This window comes from Engystomops pustulosus, chromosome 9 (genome assembly GCF_040894005.1).
Source record: "Engystomops pustulosus chromosome 9, aEngPut4.maternal, whole genome shotgun sequence".
Lineage (NCBI taxonomy): Eukaryota > Metazoa > Chordata > Amphibia > Anura > Leptodactylidae > Engystomops > Engystomops pustulosus.
The window spans coordinates 43079012-43101688 of record NC_092419.1 but is presented as its reverse complement, the minus strand read 5'-3'; the positions used below and the strand labels follow the sequence as shown (position 1 = coordinate 43101688).

The window sequence follows — 22677 nt, the reverse complement described above, 5'->3', positions numbered from 1 at the left end:
TTAAGAAAATGTGAATATTACATTGCGGTGCATAATTATATATCAAAGATTGCGCACATTAAAAAGACATACAGAATAATATTACAATGAATTCACTATCAAAAGCAAAAAAAAAGTTTTCTTGGATGAAAGAGGAAAAAAGTTGCCCCTGTGCCACTTTATAAGCTGATGCTTAACTTTCAAAAATTCTTGTGACATGACTTGGGATTGAAGCAAATTCGACCCTTCTGCAGACAGCAGCTTTTGTGGAGTTTTTCTCCTCATCAGCACAAAGCAGGAAACTGGTTAGTCTAGATAAGATGCCAAGGATGCAGTGAGAAGGGGGGCAATGACCCCTTAAGGCAACTACTTTTTTATATCTTTGTTCTAACTTGCCTTTCACAAACTAGTTTCCTGAACTGCACCAATGAGAAGTAATAACACCAAAACAGCAGTGTCTGCAGATGAAATCAGTTTGGTACAATCCTACGTCAGGCATCAAAAGTCATCTACGTTCTATATGGTGGCTATGTAGGTAAAAATAGTAGGTAGTCACGGTGGGTGGGCATACATCAATTACTACTCTGACTCACCACCCAAATCAATGTGCCATCCTAAAAGGCTTCACCACTGCAGAAACCAGTGACACTTCCTGGTCTGTCTGCGCCCCTTTCCACAGCCAAAAAACAGATTGTTCTTTATCCCTGGTAAAAGATCCTTGAAGATATCACAGAGGATGTTGACTAGGTGTAAGGGAGGACTAGGAAGAATAGTTAATCCTAGTAGGTTAACCAAGGAGCTAAATCAGCCAGGCTGTGAAAAAACACATGCGTTAACACGTTAACATTACGTTAATGCCTGCATTTTGTAAATACAGCGTTAACAGCCATGTTATCAGGCGAATCTCCTCTTCTCTGTGTAAACGCACCATTGGGTCTTGGACCAAGCAGTTAATCCCCAAATTATATGCATAGGAATATAGCAATATAGTCCTGATCTTGCAAAAAACAAGGCCCCTGAGATATACAGCACTGTATAGAAAAAAAAAATTTGATGGCAAAAATTAAAAGGGACTTGATCATCTTCCAGTCATCTGTGCCAACATTGCCATTGCATTTAAATGTGTTGTCCAAGATTATTTTTTCCCATTCTTCTCATTAATGGTAATGCTGATCCCCACTGATAACACGTTGATGGTCTGTCCAGAAGATCAGTTTTGGAAAGAAATGGAAATTCGAATCAACATTTTTTTAAAGGGAAGATAAAAGAAGATGATGAATACAGTATAGCAATGGAAACTATACGGCCATGTGTCATGTCTTTGTTATATCGCACATAATACATTTCTTCCACTGCTAATAATGATCCTGGTGTTTGCGGCTTTACATGACAGATTTGTGTGTTGCAGGGTCTGGCTCACCTCCACGCTCACCACGTTATTCACAGGGACATCAAAGGGCAAAATGTTCTCCTGACGGAAAATGCAGAAGTGAAATTGGGTGAGGATCAAACTAATGACTACAGATAATTCAGTTAACGATTAAGGCTCATCTTATGTAAACGTCTACTATCCTATAAAAATGCTATTGCAGCGCCCCCTTAAGGCTTAGTCAAAAGATAAAATTCCATTTTAAAGGGATATTAAAAAGTCATGTGATCAAGTCTGGATCTAGCTCAACCACCCTGCTCCGCCAGTGCCAACAACGCTATGCCAACCCATTTTGGGGAGGATTGGTGCTCCTCAATGATATCAGATCCCAACATAGTGGTGCACAGTGCATCAGATCTTTAGTAGATCATGTTTTAATTCCCTGGTCTGGGAAGCGAACAGGATTTTTCAGTTAGGTTTCGGCCAAAAACCCAGGCGGACCCAAACTTAACTGGTTCCTCTCATCCCTACTGATAGACCTGGTTTTGATATAGAACCCAGAGAAATCATCACAAAATGACTTCTATACAGCAATAGGAGCTGAATAGATTGTACTGTACATAGCATCCTATTAGCTGACAGCATGTTATAGAGCAGTAGGAGCAGAGCATATTTTGTACTGTACATTGTATCCCATTAGCTGACAGCATATTATAAAGCAAGAGGAGCTGGGCAGATTGTACATAGTGTCCCATCTGCAGGTTGCTCAGCTCCTCTTGTTCTATAATATTCAGAGTGTACATCATTTCCTATCTGCTGACAAATAACATTATATAAAGTTCTCTCTGCTAGTATTAGGTTATAAAACAGGAGGAGCGGAGAAGACTGTAGATAGGGTCCTATCTGCTGTCAGCATGTTATAGAGCACGAAGACTGATACAGGCGGTCCCCTACTTAAGAACACTCGACTTACATTGGTAATTGGTAATTACTGTACTTAAAGGGAACCTACCACCACGATTCTACCTATAAAAGCTAGATCAGGTGGTAGGTGGATGTAAGGGACTTGAGGATAGCTCTTTTTAGAGCTAATCCTCACGTCGCCGCTAACTTTTAATAAACTTTATTCCCTTAATATGTAAATTTAGTTATGCGGCTACTGGGGCGTGGAGTAGCTGGGCACGAGGCTACACAGCGTGGCTACTCCACGCCCCAGTAGCCACGTTACTCGTCCTACCTTGTTGTGTGCGGCGCGCAGCTCCTCATAGCTGCGCGCCCTCGTCCGACATGCTGCCTTTCTGCGCATGCATAGAACGCAGGTCTGCAGCTGAGCAGCCACAGCTCCGAGGCCGGAGTTCCTGCGCATGTGCAGAACTCCGGCTTGTTGGACTCTGCGCGCCGCACACAACAGGGTAGGAGGAGTAACGTGGCTACTAGGGCGTGGAGTAGCTGCGCTGTGTAGCTTCGTGCCCGGCTACTCCACGCCCCAGTAGCCGCATAACTAAATTTACATATTAAGGGAATAAAGTTTATTAAAAGTTAACGGGGATGTGAGGATTAGCTTTTAAAAGAGCTATCCTCATGTCCCTTACATCCATCTACCACCCAATCTACCTTTATAGGTAGAATTGTGGTGGTAGGTTCCCTTTAAGCCCTAGGCTACAATAAACAGCTATAACAGTTATCACTGGCATCTGCAATGAAGATTTATAGTTAATCCTGGTTCTTATGACAACCCAACAATTTTAAAATCCTATTGTCGCATAGACCAAAAAAATGTTGGCTGAGGTTACAATTATAAAATATATAGTTCCGACTTACACACAAATTCAACTTAAGAACAAACCTACAGAACCCATCTTGTACGTAACCCAGGGCCTGCTGTATTTACTGTTCTAAAAAATTAATCGGGCAGGATTTAATCAATTTAATCTGTGCTCGTTCTGGGTTTAAGGGTCCAGTGGGTGGTCTCACTTAGTGACTAATAACTTTCTGTTTACACATTACATGTATTTATGTGTAATCCTAATAACCCTTAATGATCACTGTGAGATTGGTGAAAATAAACCATATTGGAAACATCTACAGATGAATCCTATAGCAATCCAAGATCACTTTAGAAGAATTACACAGCGTTTGATGTTTTAGTCATATAACACCCCCCCCCCCCCCCAGGTTAATAATGAAGGAGACAGTATACAATTTACTATAATCTTTGTATAATGACAGATGCCCCAGATGCCTGCTGTCTACAGTCAGCCACCAGAGAGAGTGTCATCTCAGAAACACTCTCCATAGACTACACAAACCACTCCACATAGGACCAGAGTCACATACAGAAATCTGCTATTAACAATCAGGAGCCAATACATTCTAGAAGCTTAAAACCGCAGTGTAAGGAAAGACAGATGTGAAGGGTGAATGGTTTTAATTAGAGTGCCAGCTCTTTTAGAGAAACTAGTTATGACTTGGCAAGTACAGAATGAAATGCTATACAAACAGAGTCAATGATATTACACACAGACGTCATATCATTTCACCACTAGTAAAATATCTATAACATCAGGGTTGCTATTAGCAATGGACACATGACATGAAATTACCAGCAGTAAACTCTGCACATTGAATTGGGCGATACCCTGTAGTAGACTGTGTCTGTGCTGAACTGTTATTACAGGCAGTCCCTGGGATACGTACAGGATAGGTTCTATAGGTTTGTTTTGAAGTTAAATTTGTATGCAAGTCGAAACTGTATATTTTAGAATTGTAGATGCAGACAATTTTTTTTTTTGCCCCAGTGACAGTTGGATTTCCTACATTTTTTGCTGTAATGGGACCAAGGATGATCAATAAAGCTTCATTACAGACACCTTTCAGCTGATCGTTGCAGCCTGGGACTATAGTAAAGTATCCAGAGAGCTTCACCAGATGTCACAGTGGGCAGAGGGGTCCATATGTAACTAGGGGTCGTCTATAAGTCGGGTGTTCTTAACCCCTTAAGGACGCAGCCATTTTGTAGCTTAAGGCTCAGCCCGATTTTTTGGATTCTGACTTGCTTCGCTTTATATGGTTATAACTTTTGAACACTGTTACTTATCAAAACGATTCTGAGAAAGTTTTTTCCCCACATGTTGTACTTCATTTTATTGGTAAATTTTGGCTGATAAGTTTTGCGTTTATTTACAAAAAAAAAAGAAAATATGATAAATTTTTTGAAAAATTTGCCATTTTCGAAATTCTAAATCATTGCGTTTTCAGGCAGATAGATTTACCACCTAAATAAGCTGCTGAATAACATTTCCCATTTGTCTACTTTACATTTTCATAATTTCTGAAATGTCTGGATAATTTATTTTGATGTCACGCGGCTTACAAATAGAATATCGCTTTTCCGGATTTTCAGAATTGACTATTTTGGGGATAAATACCGTTTTGAATGAAATTTTACATATTTAGCATCAAAACCCCCTATATAATCTACCCATTTTCAAATCTGCACCCCTCAAGCTATCAGAAACAGCTTTTACGAAGATTGTTAACCCCTTGAGATCTTCATAGTAATTGAATCAAAATGGAGGTGAAATTTAGAATGGTCATATTGTTCCCTTATACGTTCATTTAGCACTAAAATTTACACATTTCCAAAATATAAAAAGAGAAATACCACCATACAATTTGTTCTGCAATTTCTCGTGAGTACAAAGACCCCCCACATGTGGCTGTGACTTGTTTTATGGGGGCACAGCGAGGTGCAGAAGGGAAGGAGGGCGCTGCAGCTGCCAGGATTTTAGTTTCCTCATTGGCCCCTTTTGAAGGCTATAAAATTTTCGCTTTTTCGTTATTGGGGCCATGTGACGGCATTTTTTTTGCGGGACGAGATGCTTTTTCCATTGTTACCATTTTGGGGTTGGTATCACCTATTGTTGAAAATTTAGGAACTTTTTTTGAGGGCAGGAGTAGAAAAGCATCAATTCTGTACTGGATTTTTTACTTTTTTTTTTTGGTGTTCACCGTATAGACTAACAATCATGTTATCTTTATTCTATGGGTCGATACGATTACAGGGATACCAGACATGAATATATTTTCTTACGTTTTACTAAATTTGTCAAACAAAACACTAATGTGGGGAAAAATCTATCATTTATGTATTGCCGTCTTCCAAGTGGCATAACATTGTTACTTTTTTGGCTACGGAGCTGGTTGATGGCTTGTTTTTTGCGGGACATGTTGTACTTTGCACCAGTATCATGTCTGAGTACATATGGTTTTTTGATCGCATTTTATAGCATTTTTTGTGGGATTGAAAAGGTAAAAATCATAATTTTTGGAGGGTTTATAACAGTTTTTTTTACGGCGTTTATCGTGGGGGTTCAATAATGATTTACTTTTATTCTACGGGTTGTTACGGACGCGGTGATACTATATATGTGGGGTTTGTGTTATGATTTAGACTTTTTTTTTAGTTATATGTCTCTTTATATGTTTTGGGGGTTTGGGGCATTTTTAGTGATTTATGACTTTATTTTTTTATTGAATAACTTTTTTTTTTTTACTTTTTCACTTTTATACCATGGGACATGAACAAGCAATCATCTGATTGCTTCTTCATGATAATATTCTGCAATACTGATGTATTGCAGAGTATTATCAGTGTCAGCCTATACACTTGCATAGGCTGGCACTGTGCCAGTAAGATGACGTCACAGACGCCATCTTACCGGCAATTCTTGCAAGTAACTCTGGGGTCCAGATCGGACCCCAGAGTTGCTATAGCAACGATCGGCGCCCCCCGAAAACGGTTCGGGGGGGCCGATCGTGGGGGAAAGATCCCCCACATGCATGTTAGATGCCGCGGTCGCGCTGACCGCGGCATTTAACGGGTTAAGCACCCGCGATCGGAGACAACTCCGATCGCGGGTGTTACACTGGGGTGCCGGCTATTAGTTACAGCCGGCACCCCGTGTTTCCCGATGCCGGTTCGGCTCTGATCCAGAGCCGAGCCGGCATAAGCGCCGTGGCAGATATATCCGCCACGGAGCGCTAAGTCACTGCGCTCCGTGGTGGATATATCCGCCACGGAGCGTGAAGGGGTTAAGTAGAGGATTGCCTGTATATCATTTGTAACATTGTTAAAGGGGCATTCCTACAAAGACAAGACTCAAATATACTCAGGATTACAAAAAGAACACAATCTCTAATTCACTGTTATTAACAAAAATACAGCATTTCACAGACATAATTCTGGTTGTCCTTGGAAATTATCTCACCCCCACAGATCACGAGAACGTCTGTTTTACCCTCAGCTCAGCTGGCTGCATAAGCCTCCCTAATTGATTTGGAGTACAACAGATCCCAATTATCATGATCTATTGGGGGTCCCACTGATCAAGTAGTGCACAGTGATCAAAAGGAGTTCACATGCATAGCATAACAACCAGCACAAAGAAGTACAAAAACACAAAACTAGACAAATGGAAGGAAGACCTTGACAGCACTGACTGATAATGGCTCCTGCTCCAATAGCCAAAGTCAGTTGACCCCTTAGATCCTCCTGTCAATTCTGGTTCCCACTCACAATGTTGAAGTACATGTGCAAATACTTTACATTTGGCTTAGAGGCAACATGCAACGGCACATGAAGTTCGTAGACCACTGTTATATGGTACTTAAATTACTCTTTGTGCCACTGTACAGTATACAGCTTTGTCCGATACAGTATATTTTCTTTTTCTTATGTTCTTAATTTTCTCAGGTCATTGCAAGGAGTTTGCAAGTTTTTGCTCTGCTTTCTCAGTGTTAGCCAAAATCAATATGCGAGATTCTCTTCTGGTTAACACAGTCACATAAGGTCATCAAATCAATTCACCGAGTCACAGTATAAAGAAACAGGATGCTGGATGGTTTCAGACACACCCTTGGGTTAAAAAAAATTAACCTTAGTGTCTTTAACGCCCAGGATGTTTTTCAACACCCTCTGCTTCACATGTATCTCTCATCTCACCAAGTAGATTGTTGAACGTGAGAAATTTGACATATTTTGTAACTGTTCTTGAATCTGACTTCAATTTCACATTCTTCACTTTATGTCTTGTATTGCAGCTCAGCCTCAATCCCACTGATTTCTGGATATAAATTTCTTAATTTTTGAGCAATTTTAAGTGCATGGGGATAAGGTAGTGGGTTAGTTTGTTTGAGAAATTTAGACCAAATACGGTATATCAAATACAAATATTCCAATAATGCTTAAAAAACTACCAAGATTATTATAGTCTCACTTCAGAGTAGAAAGCAGATCTCGGGCAAAAAGTTTTAGACAAAGTACAATTTTTGTGAACCAATGCAGGCGCCATTAAACTGGAGTAGTAGATCTCAGTCCGTGATTCATCCTGTTGGGGTTTCAAGTTTCCTGTAGCAGGGGTAAAAGCAGGGGCGTAACTTGAGGGGGTTCGGAGGGTGCGGTTGCAACCGGGCCAAAGAGGCTTTGGGGGCCCATAAGGTCTCACTTTCCCATATGAGAAGATTAGTACTTTAAATAATATATTATAGTCGGGGCCTGGCACAGACTTTGCACTGGGGCCCATCAGCTTCTAGTTACTGGGTAAAAGGAAGCCGATGACAGATTCCCTTTACATAAATCCATAATGCAGAGAGTTCCATAACACATTTACTTTGCTTATTTAACTCCTATCCTATAGACACAGCCAGTTAGCGAGTCCTCCATAAATCATACATGAGTGCACTGTAAAATGCCATATACAAGCACAGTTACCTAAATTGCTTATGTTATATAATAGAGACCTGCCATTGAGTTACCTCCCAGCCCTTTAATAGAACACTATATTTAGACAGCTTATCCACAGGCAATTATTGCAGTGCGTTCATCTGTTTTGAGACGATTATAAAACATTCCAGGTAAAGCCTGGCAAAGCAAGAACGGCTTGATAGATTTGTATAAATACATAATTGATGGGTGCGTGCAAAAATGTGACATTTCTTTTATTTTCGTCACCACAAAGATGCTATTTCAGAATTAGTTACCCCCGCAAAGCAATTAGTCTGAATGAGCCGTACGCTGGTATCTATCACTCACAAAAGTTCTTCTATGAATCCAACTTGTAAGTGCATATTGAAAATGAGGGGGGAAATAAACTCCTTTGTGTTGGCCAAAAATAGGTTCTGCCAAAAGTACGGTTGATTTATTATACAATTTCTCTTGCTTTTACAATTGTATTCCCTACACTGAAACAGCAAAAACCCACTTGGCTCAGTCGCCAAGATTTGTTAACTGTGTAAATGTGGCATGTTGGGTTGTAATGGGAATTGAACGCCTGGCTGGGTTTTATACTGGTTCTGTCTTTCCAGTTGACTTCGGTGTGAGTGCCCAATTGGACAGAACAATCGGCAGAAGAAACACATTTATTGGAACCCCGTACTGGATGGCACCTGAGGTCATTGCATGTGACGAGAATCCAGACTCAACATATGACTATCGGGTGAGTTCTCCTAAGAAGGCACATTATTTCACAAAGGAAACACGGAGGGATTCTGTGAAAATAGAAATTCTTTGTGTCATTAGTCATCTCCTATTCTGATAAACACTGGACTCACCAGACTTTCCTAAAGGAAGTATGCTGACTGTGTAAGAATCACTTCCTAATAGGCTAGTGGTGAAGAGTTATTGTTGAATACTCAGTACCCCTCCCCCCCCCCCCCCCGGGATTTGAGAAGGCCAGCTGTTCATACAAATCATCATTGCCATGGACGCTTGTATTTGTTACAATTGTGAAATATTCCCTTGCACTATACTTAAAGGAGTTCACTTAAGTAAAAAGAAGGTTACAGATAATATCGCAGCTGTTCCAGGAAGACAAAGGAGCCAGATCTTCCAAGTATAGATGATAAATACGGGTTATAAGCAATGACGATGAGAACGTATGAACATCTTCAGTGCAGCGATCATGTGGATTCCAGATTATAACCCCCACTATATATGCTATATTGTGTCATATCATACACAGATCTGGAGATGGTAATCCTTCACAGGTGTCAAACTGTACTTATTTAATTTGCCATTTTTAGGCCCTATTCACAAGGCCACAACAAAAGTCTATGGCACCTGGTCCCGATGCGGTGAGAACAGTGTCTCATCACACCTTGACAAAGACAGGCATTCACACCACAAAATATAGGGCATGTTCTACTTTTGGGAAGATGTGATGAGTGGCCTCTTATCTTTCCCATACCCTCCCGGCCCTGTGTTTGTCCAGGATCCGGTGTGGACACGCCATGTGAATAAGACCTTAAATCAAAGTTTGTAGGAGAGGAGAGGTGCATTTAAAATGCATTATTTAATGAGTTTCTTAAAACATTCAATGAAACATTATTGGTGGAGTGGTATAGAAAAAAAAACACAATTCAGGAACGTTTGCCACCTTGGAAGCCAACATATTGAAGGGAAAGTTTTTCCAATGGGAAAATGATCGTGTAGCTTATTAAAGAATTGTCTCAATATTGATTACCACAATCAGACTTGCAATAGGTCTTGTGGTTCAAAAAAAACTTTCTCCATAGATTCTCATGGAAGTTTATAACGATTTGGTCCAGAATCTTCAGTTCTGTGTTTAGTGACATGTCCAAAACAGTGGGGAGAATTCATTAAGACTGCTGTTTTAAACATCTTAAAATTCCCCAAGATAGCGGTCCACCCCCCATATCTACTAAGAGGCACAGGTCAGGCCTGTAGACCAGGTCTGAAGTGGTGGAGTTTTTTTTGCTATAGCCGTACCCGGGCCAGGCGTTCATGCCCCTGTCCACCATATGCCTGAACTGACATGCCCAAAGTGGCGAGAAGGTTGGAGAAGCCAAAAACTGGTGGGGAGGGGAATATTCATATGCCTGCTCCACCAGCAAACCAGTGGAGAAAGCATAATGAATCTCCACCATAGAGCCACAAGATATATTACAAATCTTATTGTAAGTACACTGACTTTATAATCATAATCACCTACATATTGGTAAATCCAATAAAATGGTCATGTTCCAGACATGGCTCCCTCACCCATTACTTGCTGAAGGTATGTAATTTTCACAATTGTTTCTAAAAATAAAAGTGTGTCATTGGATTTTTGTATCTTGAGCAGAACGTGAATTTCTAAATCCACTTCTCTATCCAGATATGTTCCGACAACCTCTCCCCTCTCAAAACTTCCAACTAGCATTGTTACTCGTAAAAGTAATTCCAGTCTTGAACTTATAATTGTTCTTTGTTCCACAGAGTGATCTCTGGTCTTTGGGAATCACCGCTATAGAGATGGCAGAGGGAGCTCCACGTAAGTTGGACACCATAATCCTTGAAGTTGCTCAACTTAGAAACTAAGAAAATTCATGAAAGTTTCAGGGAAATAATTTTTTTTACATTTTAATTCTGACCATCCTCCCATCTGTGAGACCTCTGCCTGCAACAGGAATATCTCCCTACAGTTAAACTTACTTCTAGTCGATAACTCTGACTTAAAAAAGCCCCTAGAACATTGATCTTCTAAGTTTACCATGTGGAATCTGCTGGCAGGATGTTATCATGTCCTTACAGGTGATTTTCGCAACCGAGAAGCGTAACTTTATGCTCCTGGGCCCAAATGCTAAATCTGTAATGGGCACTTATCATGTCTCATATACAATTCTGGTCATAATTCTAGCCTTTATGACCAATAAGGTTCAGTCCCCTGTAGCTGCTGTATACCTCTTGCCCAACTTCTATAGGGAAAATGGCCCTCAAGAATACTAAATACATTACTTACTAAAAAATAATATTTTGCACAATAATTGAAAAAACTTAAAAGTTTCACAATGTCTGGGAAAGATTGCAGCCACATCAAAAGGGTGAAGTTGGCAAAATTGTGGAAGAATAATACCCATTGCAAAAGTCACATGCTACAAGAGAACACCAAAAATGTGAGATCTACAATGAAGTAAAAAGAAAAAAAATATTGTGCAACTCAGGATCTGTGTAAGCCTGCTAGAAGCTCAGTTCACATGACCTACTGACCGAAGCCAGGCATCAAACAACAGAAGTCAAGCTTCAGATGAATACAGAGAAGTTATGACAAATGATATAATACAAGCCCATTAGCTTCTAGTTAAATGTCTGTGTGTACCTTGAAGATGACCAAGAAAAATTAAGGAGCCTGTATGCTTTAGATAAAATCCAGATGAACATGCTAGTTTTTATGTAATGTGTAAGCAGATGTCCTGACTCCTCCCAGTTAGAGAGGTTGTCTACTTATTTATAAGGCCTCATGTACACAATGGTATTTGGGGAGAAGGAGTTAGACTCTTGAATTGTGGCTAGCTCATGACCCCCCATTGAGGTCTATTGTCCACAGTCACTGTGCAGCACAAGTCAGCCAGGATTTTGTTGACAGACGGCACACATCCATCACACTTACTTTATTTGCAACTGAAAAAACGCAATACAGGGTCGGTCATTTATATGGGATACACCTAAATAAAATGGGAAGGGTTGGTGATATCAACTTTTTTGGATATAACTTTTTTTTTTCCAATGGAAAGAGGGTAATGTAGCAATGGTGTGCTTGATTTTAACATAACTTTATTCTTCCATGGGTTATTTACAAGTTTATGACCAGTTATAAAATGTGTTCAAAGTGCTGCCCATTATGTTTGATTGTCAATGCAATCCTCTTCTTCCAGTCTTGACACACTGATAGCAACACTGCAGAAAAAAGGCTTCCAGTATCCATTGTTCCAGATGCTGCACATCTCGTATCTTCACAGCATAGACAATTGCCTTCAGATGAAACCGAAGATAAAAGTCTAAGAGATTTAGATCTTGGTGGCCATTCAACATCCCACGATGACCACTCCACTTTCCAGGAAATTGTTTATGTAGGAATCCTTGGACCTTTGGGTTCATCTGAAGGCAGTTGTTTGAAGCCCATACTGCGTACTCTGTCATGTCCAGGAGGTCTAAGATTGTGACAGGAACCCATCCATTTTCTAGTAACTGTAAACTGGACTCATGGAATATAATAATGGAGAACACTTTAGTTTTCAGTGGAGTGGCCTTTTAAGCCATTTTTATAAACTGTGATTTTAGGTTACCTGTAATGTGGTATATTTGACGACCTACAATAGTTTAATTTGTGACAGACTGAAGGCATTAGAGCTTTATAGACTGTACGCAGACCTAACTCACTCCAGATACATTTTTCACGTCACATTATTTTGACATTTATATTTAACAAACTGCTCCGGAAAGAAATTACTCAAAAAATAATTAGTCATTACCGGCACAGCTTGATCATTCTGTAGGATAAGATATAGACGGTTTTGGCAGCGAGTACATCTCCAGCAGTTCGGTAATGTATGTTTCAACATTTAAATGACAAAAAAGGGACAGTCTAGCAGGCTGTCCTCAGAAGGGTCCTTGGAGATAATACTTAAATGTCAAAACATTTAATCCAAACATTTTCCATTTGAACTAAATTGTGACATTTCTAAAACGTCCTTCTGGGATATCCGATGCTCTGCCGACTGCTGATGCTGTGATGGATTTTACGCTTTCAGTAAAAGATGCCCCATAGATGGTGAAAGACAGGTTTTAAAATGGGCTGTGAAGTGTTTTTTTTTTAGTTTAGTATAAGAAAAATAGGATACTGTGTTTTTATTAGTGATCATTAAACAACGGTTCTTAAAGCTAACGCACGACCACTACAGGCCAATATCTAACTTATTACAGTCTTTAGGACCAGTGTATAGAGTTTGGCTGCATTCACATCACATCTTCACTCTACGTTGTAAGGATACATGACATACCAAAGACATACAGTGGCATACATCACCCTGCTCTTCTCCCTCCTCCCTGAAAGCTGGATGAGGAGTGATTGGCTGCTCCCACTGTTTATGGCATGAACCCGCGTGAGGTCATTATCCTTGTATGGACAGTGAGCGCACGCTCCGCAGAGGCCTGGGGCGAAATTCCATACATTGCATCCATCCCTATTTCCCTCCACTGAGGGTGCTCATTGTATACTGTGCAGACTGTGCCAAAAAGGATGTCTCCACCTCCAGTATATCTCTATGTTCAAGCGCAGTTTATACGTCAAGAGTTTTCCTGTGAATAATGAGATGTGAATCTAGCCTAAGATAACCACAGCTCCTACTGCATGCAAAAAATAAAAACTTATCAAACAATACATTTTAGTTACTAGATATCAACCTAAATCTATTACATGTGTTAAGAAGTTTCCTACCTCCTGTATGTCCTCTGGGAAAACGAGTGAAATAGAGTTCAAATAGTATAGTATAATGAGTTATTTAACAGTCCAGATCCATCACTTTACATCTCCACTAATGTTGTCCTGATCCCAATGTCAATTAACAGCGATTTTTCCATCCCAAAAGAATCCCTTTAATGTACTTGTCAAACACTTATACCTTTTTACGAATAGGGAATATTTAATTAAATATGATTTATTTATTTCTATAAACGTTAAACCAAAAGTCATTTATATGAGATGCCCATGTAGTGTGTCACATATTTCACCATTATGTTTTCATTTTTTTCAGCTTTATGTGACATGCATCCTATGAGAGCGCTATTCCTTATCCCTCGAAACCCCCCTCCAAAACTGAAATCAAGGAAGTGGTATGTAGAGGGCATTTTGTTTTTTTATGGCAATGTCAGGGTTAAACAATAGTTTTTGATAATGCACTGGGTAAGTGGGACAGAAAAGTCTGTACAGGATAAAAAGGTTTAATGTGCTTAGTCAACGGCTGGAGCGTCTACGAGAAATAATGAATTAATAATCACACAGATGGTTAGTTAAGAGCAATTTACTGCTTTCTAGGGCCTTCATTTTCTTCTTGTCTATTTGCATATTACAAGACTAGTCTTGATAATTGGATTTATTAAAGGACACCTCAGCAGGCAGGATAACATATACTTCAGGGATGTCGCTGCACTTATGGATTGCAATAATGGCAACCGTTCTTCAGTGGAAAACACTGTATAATCACCTTATGTCATATTAGCCGACATTACTGACGAAATATTCATTAGCAGTGTGTGAAAGCCTCTTTACTGGCACTTTACACCTACTTCTTGCTTAATAGGGGCCACAGATCTTTAAAAGAAATCAACCACTTAAAGAACGCAAAGAACCTAGAAATACTCACCTTCGCTCCTTTTCATCTTGATCCCTACGCTGTCCTCTGCTCGTCCTGATACAAAAGTGAAAGTTATAGTTAGCAGCACAGAGACAAGATGTCCAGCGCTCCGGGCTGCTAATTATGCGCACACCAGCATGGGAGAGGGAAGTGGCAAGGGTGTGCATAATTAGCAGCCAGGAGCGCCGGACATCTCAATCCCACTCTCCGTGCTGCTAATTAGAAGTTTCTTTCCCAGCATATGCGGCTAGTGAGTGGTTTTTTGGGCCTCCAGTGTTCCACATTTACATCCTGGAGGAGATGACTGGGCTAAGCTGGTGCCACCCATACCTCGCTGGTATTTAGGTTAATATTAAAGCCTGTTTTGGAGTAGGCAGAGCTGAACATATTAATGTATAGTTTAGCAGGAAATTACACAGTATAATTTTTAATTAACCCTTTGATATCTCAGCTCTATATTTATAGACAGCTTTCTCCCAATGGCGGAGATTTATCAGGACTTGTACACTAGACATTAGATTAGATTGGTGTGTGTATGTATATATATACACATCAGGAGGTCGAAATCGCTATATGTTGCCGATACCATACCGTTTTCATACGGGTAGCATATGGCCAATTTCATTTCAATGAGTATTGCGGCCATCCATTTAAATGGCGTTCTGTCCATCGTACTGTATCATAAACACGATGTAAAAAAGAAATTAAAACATGTACCGTTTTCTCCAGTATTTCCATTCCATACGCCCCATAGAAGTCTATAGGAGCATTTAAAATATGTGTTGAACACTAGCTGCATATAGTTGTGCACTGTATGTTGCGGTATATAAGTGTGGGAGGTGCATTTTGTCAGCCAGCCAATAGACAGCTATCCATCATTTGCCAGCTCACTGTATTTTATACAGTTATGGTAAAGATAGGGTAATACACATGCACATACAAATTAAAAACAACTCATATATACCAATTCATACAGCACAGAAATACAGGACTGGAGAAATAATATGTTTGTGTTAAAGGGTAAAAGGTAAATTTAATAAAAGTGTGAGACAGATTTCCTATAAGCACAGAGGCATAAGAGAAATAACTGGTTTGATCATCACTCCATGGACTGTGGAACAGGTTTAAAATGCACAAAACCGATTTTATAAAATATGTATTTAATATTCATTTATTAATTCATTTTCTGTTTAATTCCGGGTGAAATAAAGGTTACACTTGTGCTTCGAGCTTAGGCACTTTTTAAAAAATTTGTAATGTTTGTTTGACCGACAAGTCTCAGACCTTGTACTATATAAGTAGAGATAATATTGAACGCCGCTTAATAATGGCGAAAGAACTTTAGTTAGTGGATGGAATAAAACGTTAAGGCACAAATAAGACACTAGAGAAGAGCTAGAATTGGGAACCAATGCGATTAAAGGAGGTAAAAATACAGAACATCTACAATGTACCTGCTACATGGCCGAGCTGTAGTTTTCTAGCTTGAAACAAAAAAAATCTGATTTACAGTACCTGACTGGGTCAAGCCTGGATTTTAGAAATGCTTCTCTTTCCTGACACGGACTCTCATAGTCTCCTGTGGTAAATGGGGCATGAATGATCTTTGACCGACCACTATTTTATTTATAAAACTTAAGCGGCAGAAAGCTTTGTCTGCTTTTCTTATGTTATTATTACATGTGAGACTCTAAGCTCAGTGAAGACCTATTGCACTTGTGTGGTGAAAGCTACTTAATCTAACAATTTAGAAATGTCAAAACTACACCCACACAGTTTAGCTGTATCAGCTTCACCAGAAGTCCCAAAACTACTATAGCAAAGTAACATCTATTGTTGTAGCAGAACAGTAGCAGCTGGTTAAACCCCACTCTTCCCAGTAATAATAATAATAATAATAATTCTTTATTTATATAGCGCACACAGATTACGCAGCGCTGCACAAGCATATCAAATTGGTCCCTGTCCCCATGGGGCTCACAATCTAAGCAACCTAACAGTATGTTTTGAAGTGTGGGAGGAAACCGGAGTACCCGGAGGAAACCCACGCAAACACGGAGAGAACATACAAACTCTTTGCAGATGTTGACCTGGGTGGGATTCGAACCCAGGACCCCAGTGCTGCAAGGCAGAAGTGCTACTCACTCAGCCACCGTGCCAGTATACAATATATAGACTTTACCTGGGACTTGCTTCATCCAATGAGTGGCCTTCTCACATCTCAAGACGTCCCCTGGGAACCAGAAGTGACTTCACTTCCTGTGTTGTCTCCTAGTCTGAGAAAGACACGCATGGGCTCAAATGATCCCTGCAGCCCCCTTCCCTGAACTTCCGTCTATGAACAGGCTCTAAAAAACAGGAGTACTGGAGCAAAATGGGAAGCCTGCATCTTTGCTTGCCCTGGGGGTTCTTTAATTTCCTTTAGAACCTTTTTAAGTTATTTCCTCATTCCTACTGTTCCTACGCATCTAGTCTAACTAGAACAGACTGTGAAACAGTCAGTAGATAGAGTGTCTTTTCCAACTGCAAGAGATTTATTAGACTCAGCCCGAACACACTTATAAGTTAACCCCTTCCTGCGGATGCCCTTTTTCGTTTTTGCGTTTTCATTTTTCACTCCACACCTTCAAGAATCTATAAACTTTTTCCATATACAGAGCGGTGTTGTGGCTCATTTTCTGCATAACAAATTACACTTCAAAATGGTGGTATATAATATTCCATGCTGTGTACTGGGAAGCGGGACAAAAAGTGACATTTTTCGCTAAATGCAATGAAAAAAACGTTGTTATATTTTGATATATCGGGCATTTCCGGATGCAGCGATACCTAATGTGTTTATGACATTTACAGTTTATTTATATTTATATCAGTTCTAGGGAAAGGGGGGTGATTTGAATTTTTATGGTTTTTTATTATAATTTTTTTTTAAACTTATTTTTTATTTTTACGATTTTTCAGACTCCCTAGGCTACTTTAACCCTAAGTTGTCTGATCGATCCTACCATATACTGCCATACTACAGTATGGTAGTATATGGGGATTTTCCTCCTCATTCTTTGCAATGTGCAATTAGCACATTGTAATGAATGGGTTAAAACGATACAGCCTCGGGTCTTTTTAAGGCGACGAATCACCGCTCATGCAGTGTGCCGTATTTATCTTTGTAGCCCAGATGTTTGTTCAAGTTGTGCAACTTTTGGGCTCTGAAATTGTCCCATTCTAGTGGCTAATAAGTTGTAAAACAGAGCATGCTATACCCAGACTTACATTCGCAGCTACTATTTGGGACTAAAGAGTCACACACCAAAACAAAAAGTTGTAAAAGTGAGACTAAACAGGTAAACTCATCACCTGTATCACAAAGGGGAAAAACTTAAGATACATTGCAATGGTTAAGTAGGCCAACTTCAGGAAACATGAAAAAGTGGCAACCGAAATACCAAAATGAAGCAAAATCAGTTTATCTATTCCAGAAAGAACAGATTCCCAACTGTAGACAGTGCTGTTTTGACCTGGTTGGGTCTCTTTGGTAGAGTGTAGGGAACTGGTTTGGCTTTGCCAAATAAGGCCACGTTATAAAAGTGTTGAGACTTATAGCCATTGATGTTCCACTAGGGGACTCTGGGAAATATGCAAATATGTTTTCCAAGGTGGGAAAAGGAAAACAAAAGCTTTTTTGCTACATTAAAAGGGTCTTGATTTTCAAACTCTCCATAAGTAGAGCTCCTACTTCCTGACCCTAATCAATAGCCTCTCGCACAGCCAAACCAACTCCCTACCCTATACTAAGAAACTAAATTAGCTCAAAACAATGGTGTCTACTGGTTTAGCTTAATCCCATATATTATTAGGCTTCTTGTAAGTCATGCTTGGGGGCTCCCTTTCAAGGTAACAAAAGGAGGCATTGGGGCAGATTTATCAAGCTGTCTGAAAGTCAGAATATTTCTAGCTGCTCATGGCAACCAATCACAGGTCAACTTTAATTTTACCAGTGCTGATGAATATTTTAAAGGGGAGCTGTGATTGGTTGCCATGGCCAACTAGAAATATTCAGACTTTCAGACAGCTTGATAGATCTGCCCCATTGTTTTCCAATTAACACCTTGGAAAACATATTTGCATATTTCCCACTTACCATATGCCACTTTATCACACTGAAGTTGGTTTCTCCCGTTGTAGTCCTTTTAGTACTCTCCAAGACCAAGGCCCAGATATGACCACTACCTTTATAGTTATAGTCTTAGAAAATAACTAATTACCCCACAACCTTTGACTGTAGAGACTTTATTTCCGCAGGTCAAAGAAGTGCCTTAATTTTGTTGATACGTGCCTAATTAAGAACTACACTCATCGACCCACAACAGAGACCCTGCTCAAACATTCCTTTGTTCGAGATTTACAAAACGAACGTCAAATACGAATTATGCTCAAAGATCATTTGGATCGGACGAGAAAGAAGAAAGAAAAAGGTATTTCTCTGAATATGGTTACCACTAGGGGGAGCAGTATAAGGACAGGTTCCTTCCTATATATCCCATTTAATAAAAGGCTGGTCCTAAGTTTCCTTTAAAAAAAAACAGGATAGAATTTAAAATGACAGGTTTTAAAGAAGCAGCATACATTCAGCGATACTTGGATTCGATTAGTTGACAGATTTACCCACCTAAACTTGTTTTTTCAGATGAAACAGGATATGAGTACAGTGGAAGTGAAGAGGATGATGATGAGATGAATGAAGATGAAGGAGAGCCAAGGTAAGTAAATGCACATTTCCTAATTTATGATACAACACGTAAGCAGAGGACAAAGTATCCGCATTAAAAAGCTACACAAAAGAGCATTTCAGGTAAATTGCTCAGGACTTATCCGGCCTGCCAAGGATATAAACTATGGCACCGAAGATAAAGGACTCTGCCACTGTATAAGCTCTATATTGGTTGTCAAAGTCAAACTAGATTAAAAAGTTATTTCAGAAGCTTAAAGAAAGGCACTATCTTCACTACAAAGCACGGAGTGTATTTATCGTTAAAACATAATGTTTCCCAGATATCACATTTTCATTAAAGTCACCATATCCTACAGAATTATCCAAAGACAACTGTACATTCACATTGGTCCTCATAATCTTATTTTCACATAAAAAGGGCACAAATCAATGTTTTTACATATGGCGTTATTAGTAAACCAAGATGTGATCATCATGGAGATTATTATTAATTTCTAGTAACTACAGGCGGTCCCCTTACTTACATACGACTAGAGATGAGCGAACACTAAAATGCTCGGGTACTCGTTATTCGAGACGAACTTTTCCCGATGCTCGAGTGCTCGTCTCGAATAACGAACCCCATTGAAGTCAATGGGAGACTCGAGCATTTTTCAAGGGGACCAAGGCTCTGCACAGGGAAGCTTGGCCAAACACCTGGGAACCTCAGAAAAGGATGGAAACACCACGGAAATGGACAGGAAACAGCAGGGGCAGCATGCATGGATGCCTCTGAGGCTGCTTAAACGCACCATTATGCCAAAATTATGGGCAACAGCATGGCCATGACAGAGTGACAGAATGAAGCTAGATAGCATCTAAAACATGCAATAATTGACCCTGACACTATAGGGGACGGCATGCAGAGGCAGCGGCAGCAGGCTAGAGAGTGTCATGGCGACATACCCTAAATGGACTCAGGCTTCAAACCAATGGGTGGCAGAGAGGAACCAAAGGAGGTGAGCAAGAAGTGCTCAAATAATATCGGTACATGATAAAAGTTTGCCAGTATATTTTGTGGATTACACAGCAGGGTGGCGACAAAGTTAACATGGAAGCCATGAAAACAACCCAAAATTCTGCCTGACACAGCTCGTTTGATAAGGGGACCATGTATGGAGGCAGTGAACTAGTAGTAGATTAAAGGTGCTGCAGTTAAAACTATGTTAGTTGGATCTTGGCATGGAGCTGGCGCTCCGCTGCCAGGCGAGCTTTCGCCAATCCAAGCCCCTGTCTCTAGGCTACTCCCCAAACAGCACTTCTAAGAACCTTTTGTATAAGATCAAGTGTAGTAGCGTTCTTATAAGTTTAGGATATGCCGGGTGAGGGGAATGTAAACAGATGCGCAAGAAGCGCATGATGCGCATGGAGCTGGCGCTCCGCTGCCAGGCGAGCTTTCGCAAATCCAAGCCCCTGTCTCTAGGCTACTCCCCAAACAGCACTTTTGTATAAGATCAAGTGTAGTAGCGTTCTTATAAGTTTAGGATATGGCGGGTGAGGGGAATGTAAACAGATGCGCAAGAAGCGCTGAAATAATATCCCTAAATGGTAAAAGTTTGCAAGTATATTTTGTGGATTACACAGCAGGGTGGCGACAAAGTTAACAACTTTGATGTGGAATCCATGAAAACAACCCAAATTTCTGCCTGACACACCTCGTTTGATAAAGGGACGATGTATGGAGGCAGCTATATGGACGACTTTTGGAGGTAGGAATGGAGACAACGTGTGGAGGCTGCTATGGAGACAATTTAATTTGGATAGTGCCTGTATGTGGCAGTCCCAAACATTTTTCAAACCAGAGGAGCAGGTAGGTGGCCCTCCAGTAAAATGGGATAGATTGAGTGCCTGTATGTGGCAGTCCCAAAAATTGTTCAAACCAGAGGAGCAGGTAGGTGGCCCTCCAGTAAAATGGAATAGATTGAGTGCCTGTATGTGGCAGTCCCAAAAATTGTTCAAACCAGAGGAGCAGGTAGGTGGCCCTGCAGTAAAATGGAATAGATTGAGTGCCTGTATGTGGCAGTCCCAAAAATGTTTCAAACCAGAGGAGCAGGTAGGTGGCCCTCCAGTAAAATGGGATAGATTGAGTGCCTGTATGTGGCAGTCCCAAAAATGTTTCAAACCAGAGGAGCAGGTAGGTGGCCCTCCAGTAAAATGGGATAGATTGAGTGCCTGTATGTGGCAGTCCCAAAAATGTTTCAAACCAGAGGAGCAGGTAGGTGGCCCTCCAGTAAAATGGAATAGATTGAGTGCCTGTATGTGGCAGTCCCAAAAATTGTTCAAACCAGAGGAGCAGGTAGGTGGCCCTCCAGTAAAATGGGATAGATTGAGTGCCTGTATGTGGCAGTCCCAAAAATGTTTCAAACCAGAGGAGCAGGTAGGTGGCCCTCCAGTAAAATGGAATAGATTGAGTGCCTGTATGTGGCAGTCCCAAAAATTGTTCAAACCAGAGGAGCAGGTAGGTGGCCCTCCAGTAAAATGGAATAGATTGAGTGCCTGTATGTGGCAGTCCCAAAAATTGTTCAAACCAGAGGACCGGGTAGGTGGCCCTCCAGAAAAATGGAATAGATTGAGTGCCTGTATGTGGCACTCACAAAAATTGTTTCAAACAGAGGACCGGGTAGGTGGCCCTCCAGAAAAATTAAATGCATGAAGTATAGCAAGAGCCAGTGGGCCCTGTCAAAAAATAGCCATTTTCCTCTGCTTTACTGTACAAAGAGGAGGAGAAGGAGGAAAATGAGGAGGAGGAGGAGGAGTGGATCAATTATTCAGGTTGAGCTTCCTTCACCTGGTGGAGATTGGAAATTCTGAGAAATCCAGCCTTTATTCATTTTAATAAGCGTCAGCCTGTCAGCGCTGTCAGTCGACAGGCGTGTACGCTTATCGGTGATGATGCCACCAGCTGCACTGAAAACCCGCTCGGACAAGACGCTAGCGGCAGGGCAGGCAAGAACCTCCAAGGCGTACAGCGCCAGTTCGTGCCACATGTCCAGCTTTGAAACCCAGTAGTTGTAGGGAGCTGTGTGATCATTTAGGACGATGGTATGGTCAGCTACGTACTCCCTCACCATCTTTCTGTAAAGATCAGCCCTACTCTGCCGAGACTGGGGACAGGTGACAGTGTCTTGCTGGGGTGACATAAAGCTGGCAAAAGCCTTGTAAAGCGTACCCTTGCCAGTGCTGGACAAGCTGCCTGCTCGCCTACTCTCCCTCGCTACTTGTCCCGCAGAACTACGCACTCTGCCGCTAGCGCTGTCAGAAGGGAAATACTGTTTCAGCTTGTGCACCAGGGCCTGCTGGTATTCATGCATTCTCACACTCCTTTCCTCTGCAGGGATGAGAGTGGCAAGATTTTGCTTGTACCGTGGGT

General features: G+C 40.7%; 1 protein-coding gene and 1 long non-coding RNA gene across 4 annotated transcripts in view; one reads left to right on the top strand and one right to left on the bottom strand.

Moving 5' to 3' along the window:
* NRK (Nik related kinase) overlaps positions 1–22677 on the top strand; it is a 204078-nt gene that overhangs the window by 56799 nt on the left and 124602 nt on the right. For all 3 annotated transcript variants that reach the window (XM_072123361.1, XM_072123362.1, XM_072123360.1), the window contains exons 6-11: positions 1388–1478; positions 8714–8844; positions 10626–10680; positions 13940–14018; positions 18839–19011; positions 19224–19296. In XM_072123361.1, the coding sequence (XP_071979462.1) occupies positions 1388–1478; positions 8714–8844; positions 10626–10680; positions 13940–14018; positions 18839–19011; positions 19224–19296 (602 nt within the window). The remainder of the gene's footprint in view (positions 1–1387; positions 1479–8713; positions 8845–10625; positions 10681–13939; positions 14019–18838; positions 19012–19223; positions 19297–22677) is intronic.
* The window catches only part of LOC140076705 (uncharacterized), a 178845-nt gene that overhangs the window by 116944 nt on the left and 39224 nt on the right, over positions 1–22677 (bottom strand). The window lies entirely within an intron of this gene.